The sequence below is a fragment of the Loxodonta africana genome, chromosome 16 (genome assembly GCF_030014295.1).
Source record: "Loxodonta africana isolate mLoxAfr1 chromosome 16, mLoxAfr1.hap2, whole genome shotgun sequence".
Classification (NCBI taxonomy): Eukaryota; Metazoa; Chordata; class Mammalia; order Proboscidea; family Elephantidae; genus Loxodonta; species Loxodonta africana.
Genome location: NC_087357.1, coordinates 15,950,957 through 15,957,842, shown reverse-complemented (window position 1 = coordinate 15,957,842; position 6,886 = coordinate 15,950,957). Strand labels below are relative to the sequence as shown.

At 45.5% G+C, this 6,886-nt stretch overlaps 1 protein-coding gene and 1 long non-coding RNA gene across 5 annotated transcripts in view; both read left to right on the top strand.

Annotated features, from left to right (window-relative positions):
- The first annotated feature begins 249 nt into the window (after nucleotides 1–249).
- GRK5 (G protein-coupled receptor kinase 5) overlaps nucleotides 250–6,886 on the top strand; it is a 237,486-nt gene continuing 230,849 nt past the window's right edge. For 3 of the 4 annotated variants that reach the window (XM_064269252.1, XM_064269253.1, XM_064269249.1), the window contains exon 1: nucleotides 455–681. In XM_064269252.1, coding sequence (XP_064125322.1) covers nucleotides 615–681 — 67 coding nt within the window. In that variant the 5' untranslated portion in view covers nucleotides 455–614. Of the gene's footprint in view, nucleotides 414–454; nucleotides 682–6,886 lie in introns of those variants that run through there. The other variant, XM_064269250.1, reaches the window with a different exon arrangement.
- Nucleotides 4,616–6,886, top strand: part of LOC135227891 (uncharacterized) — a 39,725-nt gene continuing 37,454 nt past the window's right edge. Inside the window, exon 1 of the long non-coding RNA XR_010318051.1 lies at nucleotides 4,616–6,350. This is a non-coding gene — a long non-coding RNA (uncharacterized LOC135227891). The remainder of the gene's footprint in view (nucleotides 6,351–6,886) is intronic.

The window sequence follows — 6,886 nt, the reverse complement described above, 5'->3', positions numbered from 1 at the left end:
GGCATTAAAGCATCCGAGGGAGCCGGAGGGAGGAGAATGGAGTGACAGAGAAACGCGGAGGGTGGGGGGTGGGGGGGAGACTGCGGAGGGAGGGAGGAGGGGGGACACCGCGGGAGGAAGACGCGGCGGCGGCGGCGGCGGCGGCGGCGGCGGCGGCGACGGTGGCGACGGTGCTCTGTGCAGAGGGGGAACTCCGAGGGAGCCGAGCAGGAATAATGCGGTAGGCGGCGGGCTCCAGCTCCGGCTCCGGCTCGGGCTTGGGCTCCGGCTCCGGCTCCGGCGCAGCGGCGGCAGCACCGCGGCAGCACCCTAGGCGCTGACAGCTCCGCCGGCCGGCTCCCTCGCTGACCGCCGACTGTCAATGGAGCTGGAAAACATCGTGGCCAACACGGTCTTGCTGAAAGCCAGGGAAGGTAAGAGCAGGGCGGCGCGCCTGGCGCAGTGGCCGCGCGCGGGCCAGGGCGCGGGTGCCGGTGGCGCGGGGGCTGTGCCTGTGCACGGTGCGCGCAGGGGGTCGCCAGCAGGACACCTCGGAGGTTTGCCCTGCCCTTTGGGGCCGAGAATTCGGACTTGGGCAGAGAGGAGAAAGCAGTGTCACGGTTGCAGGGATTCGGATGCTCGGGCTCCCCTCGTTTCCAGCTCTGACCCTCCACAGCGTGCCATCCCGGCAGCTGCTGAAAGGTCAGTTGGGAACGCATTCATTCAGAGAGAGATGGGCAAACATGCAAAGAAAATAGCTTTTCGAGCCGGCCCGGGATGGTTCTGTGAGTGTGAATTGGTGTCAGTGTGTGTGGGGGTGTATGCGTGTGGAATTAACAGAAGCTAAGTCTTTGCTTGCGCAGGCTGAGTTGATACAGCTATTGCTGGAAACCCTCCGCTGGGAAATGTTTCCTAGGGAAATCCCGTTGTGTGGAAGGAAGCCTTTTAAAGGCAAAGTAAGATGTTGAGGAATTCGCCTGTTTATGGAATAACGAAAGGATGGTCGTACAAATCACCTAGAAACGAGTCAGGATTTCAGCGTTGGATTTTTTTTTTTTTTTTTTGAGGGGGGACAGATAACTGAACTGTTTGATTTCTGGCACAGTTAAGAAAAAGGGGGTTAAGTGTGCCGGTGCTTAGATGCGTGTTTGGGTGCATAATGATTAGACTTGTATTTAGTTGGCAGGAAATAGTGTCTGAATAGAGTGGGTAAAATCATATGTCAAACCCATAAACACATATTTTCACTCTTCCCTGGGATTTTCTTTATTTTAAAGTAGCTCGGAAACTTAGATGCTTCCTGAAATGATTGTGTTGTGTGCATGTAAACACACGTATTTAGGAACACCTGAAATTCATGTAACATCTCTTTGCCAAGATTTGAGCTCTGATGTACAGCCTTTTTACAAAAGGGGAAGTGGTTTTCACTTTTTGGGAGGAGGCTTTACTTGACACCCAGGGTAGAAGGCAGCCTGAGTAAGGTCTTGACTTTAAGATACTCGAGCAGTTTACAAACCTACCTTACCTATTTCCTAGTATTTTCATTCACCCACTTTGATGAATGAAGGAAGAACTTCTGGCCAGGAATAAAATGATTCATGTTTACCCAGCCCGTCACCCTGTGGCTCCTACAAGCCGTGTGGATTGGGGATACACCACCCTGGTTTCAGCAATTCAAGCCGGCATTCATTCATGTCGTCCTTTTGTTGTCACTTGTCCCTCTATTGCAGTCGCCTGGGAGGTTTGCTTTGAAAGCCCTGAAGAAGGGTAGTTGTTGTTGTTAGTGGCTGTCGAGTCATTTCCGACTTGTGGAGATCTACGTGTTACAGAGTAGAGCTGCTCCATAGGGTTTTCTTGGCTGTAATCTTTATGGAAGTAGATTATCAGGCCTTTCTTTCGTGGTGCCTCTCAGTGGGTTTGAACTGCCAACCTTTAGGTTAGTTGTTGTTTAGTTGCCATTGAGTCGATTCTGACTCATGGCGACCCCATGTGTACAGAGTAGAGCCTCACTCCATAGGGTTTTCAAGGCTGTGACCTTTTGGAAGCAGACCGCCAGGCCTGGGAGGGTTGGAACCACCAACCTTTTGGTTAGGAGTTCAGCACTTAACCATTTGCACCATCCAGGGCCTAACTGTAGCAAAACAGATTTTTAGGACAGGTTGTTACTTGGTGACTTCAGGCTCAAAGGCCTGAGTTTTTTTGATTTAGTTTTTTCTTTTCCCTAACCCATCCTGATGTTTTTTAGCGAATTGTATCTAGGCCAGGGCTGGTGGGCTCTATCTTGGTTTGGGCAGTGGGTTCTGGAGGGAAAGAAGGGGAGACAACAGCCCCTTGCTCTAAGCCTCTGCAGCCAGCCACCTAGTGGTGGGACATGGTAGGACCACTCAGTGTTTGGGGGCTGGGATGGTTTTCACCCTCCCTCTGTTCTGAACTTATTTCTTGGGAAATCTCTGCTATGAGGGCGCTGGAGGCCTTTGAGTTTCCCTGGTCCCTCCTGCTACCTAGGGAATTCTGCTCCCAAGACTGGCTCTAGACATTCCTTGGCCTGGGGGTTGCTTTCAGCATTTGGTTGCTTCTTTTTAAACGTATTGTTTAGAGTGGCAAAAGTGATGTCCTGATTCCCCCTTTTCCTTAAGGGTCTCCCCAAGATCTCACCGAAATGAATTTTATGCCTGGTGTTTTTGTTTGTCAGGTTAACAAGTTGGTTTTCTCAGATCCTTAGGCGAGGAGAGCTGCTGAACTTCCATCAGGGAAGAATTACAGAGATTAAAGGGCTCAAGAATGTGCCTTTTCGCTTCCTTTTCCTTCTCTTGGAGAGTTTGGTAGGCATCTCAGGGTGAGAAAATACCCTTTGGCGATGCCTTTGAGTGGAGAGGGCCTTGCACGTTAGGAAATGGGAGAGCCTGATAAATAGGCGAGAGAATTAATCACTTAATGGAAACTTCATTTCTAATTCGTGTTTTTTCCCCATTTTTTCATTTACATCTAGAGAGAAGCCACGATTTTAAGTGCTTCCACTTTCTTTTGTCTGGGCCTTTCTTAAGGATTTGAGTACATATATTCTAATCAGTGTGGAAGATTTTAAAAATAAAAGCAATTTATTTTTCCCTTCTCAGTTCTGATATACTGGAAGTCATTCTTTTAAATGAACTAATTCTCCAAGTAGTCATATTCTGCACATATTCAGGAATGAACATTCCAGTCAGTTAATGAATTATCTAATATAAAAAAAATTGTAGTATCTTAAACAATCCGAATTGTTTAAAATGTTTAAAAACACTTCTTGAAGATTCTTGTGAATGGTTACAGATGAGAAATATTATCGGGGTGAATGTGAAATTTAATTTAGTTCACTGAACAAAATACACTGTAAACAATTTAAAATGTGGCTTTCAAGTACAAGTCACATTTGTCCCAAACAATCGAGAAACAGACCTTGAAGAAAGACAGACACACTTTGCAAAAGCTATAAAGGGAATTGGATATGTTGGTGGGTAATTTTGGGGCCTATCTTTTGTTATCGTTATGTATTCTTAAAGGCAGAGGGCTTCTAAATTCATTGTAGATTCAAATTCTTGCCATAAGAAAACATGTATAAAACGGGAAAATTCATGTAGCAAAAAAATAGAAAACCTGTAAGTGGATTAGAGTAAAAAAGTAATTTATGTGGGTGTCAGTAATTACAAAGCATAGCAAGCAAGTTACACCTTTGTGACCAACCAAATATACCAAACCTGTTGCCGTTGAGTCGATTCCGACTCATAGCGACCCTGTAGGACAGAGTAGAACTGCCCGATAGGGATATGGGAGCAGCTGGTGGGTTCTAACCACTGACCCTTCAGTTAGCAGCTGAGCTCTTAACCACTGTACCACCACGGCTTCTTACCTTTGTGAAAGCTGTTTTGAAATAAGAAAAGATAGGGATCTGGGTTCAAAATTTTAAACCGCTGAAATGTACTTTGTGGGCTGTTTATTTGTCCTAGTCTCATGAGAGACATCAACTTGCTCACTCATGGGATCGTTAGATTACTCTCCTAAAAAGTGGTTAAGGAAAAAATGAAAGAAGTTAAGACTGAAGTCTGGCCAGTTCATGGAAATGAGCTAAGTGATTAAGCATTTAATGAGAAAGAGACCCAGACTAACTCTATCTATTTACATTTCAGAATCTCAGAAAATTGGCAGGCAAGCTAATGTTGAAATAATAGGAGCGAGAAGGGGTGTTTGCAGAATGCCTTTGGGGTGCTTCTTTTTGGTTTTATTGTTGCAGTAAAGGTTCTTGTATTTTTCTCATATTGTAGAGCTGTTGCCTCACTCCTGAGTGAACAGTGGGGAGAAGACATTGTGCAAGGGCCCACCTTTCCTTTTCTTCACACACCAGGAGTAGCCATATCTGATCAATAAAGACGATGGAGGGAGTACTGATGACCATTTCCTGAGCACGATACCAGCAAGAAGCACCCAGCACAGGAAATGAGAAGTTAGAAACGTTATGGCTTTGCCACAAGTGCCAAAAACCAAAATACTGTATGCAAGAGCCGCTTTCTCAGATGCCTCTGTGACTTGTTGGCCTGGAACCTCCTGATGGTTAAGCAGATGGTCCTGGGGCAAGGTGAAACGGGGAAGTAGGCGGGGGGGAAGTAGGCGGGGGACGGGGGGCAAGGAAGGGCTGAGGAGGACAGGAGAGGGAGTGAACGAACCCTTATCTAGCCCTGTGAGGGGCAGGCTCCACCAGGACAGACTTAGCACCCCACCACAGGGCTGAAAGCCAGCGCCCCCTTTATCTCTTTGCCTTGCATGCCTACTTCGTGATGCTGAAACCCAAACATTGGTGACCGAGCCATTAGCGTACTGGAATGTCTCTGAAGCCTGCAGCCCTCTCACTGCTGTCTCAGGCACAGGACTCAACTCTAGCCTCTCCCTTCAGTCCTCATGTGCAGAAGAGCGACACCTTCCGTCCTTGCCCAGACAGCTCAGTGTGCGGAAAAGCGGCCTGGCCCAGTGAATGCAGTACAGACAAGTGAAACTGCCTTGTGTTTTTTTCTAAGTTTCCTTTTCAGAACCGACACCTGGCAGGTCAAGAAACAAAAGGCGTGTTTTCAGAGGGACCTCGTTCTTACAGGAAGATTTCAAGTGATGATTTTAATTCATCTAGCTGCCTGTTTTCAAAATCACCGGATAAATGGTCACACGACTCCCATCTTTCAGTAGCTTCGTTGTTTCTTGTCAGAGCCTAAACTCTAAAAAGCTTGATTCTTCCAGTGTCCGAACTAATCCCTGTTTAGATGATGTCTTCAGAAGCTGTATTAACTTTTGTAGTGGCTTGAGAAATGATACTCTTTGGTTGGGTTTGGGCCGAAGACTTCAAAGATGCCCAAGTGAATTTCAGGAATGGGTTCAATATAGGATCAAATTCACCTTTAACCAATTGCCGTTGAGTCAATTCCAACTATATTCTTGTAATTGGACCCTGTAGGACAGAGAAGACCTGCCCCACAGGTTTCCCAAGGCTGTAAATCTTTTTGGATGCAGACCGCCACATCTTTCTGCAGAGCGGCTGGTGGGTTTAGACTTCGGACCTTTCTCTTGGCAGCCAGACACTTAACCACTACACCACCAAAAAAAAAAAAAAAAAAACACCACCAGAGCTCCTTAAATTCACCTTTAGCAGGGGCTATTCGGCTCATGCCTGGGAACTTCCAGTGTTTTTGTGAAACTATCCAGGATTGTGGACAACACTTAAAGTTAGTATTTGTTGCCGATGTGTTTGTGGCTCAAGAGAAAGCATTATAAAAAATATCTAGGAATCTCAGAAGTAAAGAAGTCTTAGGGTTCCAGAAAGGTATCATTGCAGTAAAAAAAAAAAAACTAGTGCCATCGGTAGATCATGCAATTCAGAGATAAGAATTGAGAACAAGAAAAGGTGACTACAAACAGGTGGCACTGAGAGAAGAAGATAGGAATTTCTTCTATCCTGCTACTCCCAGCTCCCACCTCTCTCATCAAAATAGAATAGCGAAGACAAAGGATTTTAAGATGTGATTAAAATGGGTTGAAATGGCCTTAAATAAGAGGGATGGTATCTGCTTTAAAACACATCCTGTTATACCTCAGCGAAAATTTCTATTTAAAAATAATCCTCAGTAGTGAAAAGATTTTAATCACTTAGTCAAGCTTAAAATTTTATCTTTTTGGGATGAAGACTATGCTGTTCCGTTTAATACCATCCAAACACTGGAGGAGATAACGTCATTTTTGTAAATCATGTCACGTTTCAAAGAGACAGCAATTACCCCCCCCGTGACTCTGCCTCCATCCCCATTTCTCATTCTGAGAATTCATTTCTTGAATTGTCTTCTGAAACTCTTACCAGGGTAAGATTCATTCAGTATTTGATTGTTTAAGGACCCTGTGCTGAGGTGACATTTTGGATGTCAGTGAGAGATGGGTGAAAAGATGGAATTGGGCAGCACTGTTATCTTTTTAGACTTTTACACTGGTAAGCTAGGTATGTATAGAGCTGGAATTTTTTTCCCAAAGAGCTGAAGTTGACTGTAGGGTGACTGATGTCCTTAGCTGCATGGACTGTGTTGACTTTTCCATGCCTAGAATTTGGACAAGTGGACAATGTCCTAAAGGACCAGCATACACTTTAAGGATAGTTAAAAGATCATGCTTGAGGGATATGCTCCAAATTGGAAGACAACTGTTAACTTTGTAAGACGTTGTATTTTTAATGAAGGTCTGTTCCTACAAATGGAAGGCAATGAAAACAGGACTATTTGAGAACTGACAGGATCTGAGAGGAAAACTGGTGTGGCCTTCTTGGTGAAGCTTTGGTAGTACATTTAGGGTGGAGGCCTAGGCAGAGTTGATGGTGGTTCTGGAGTAATGATGGTGGAGGCTGCCT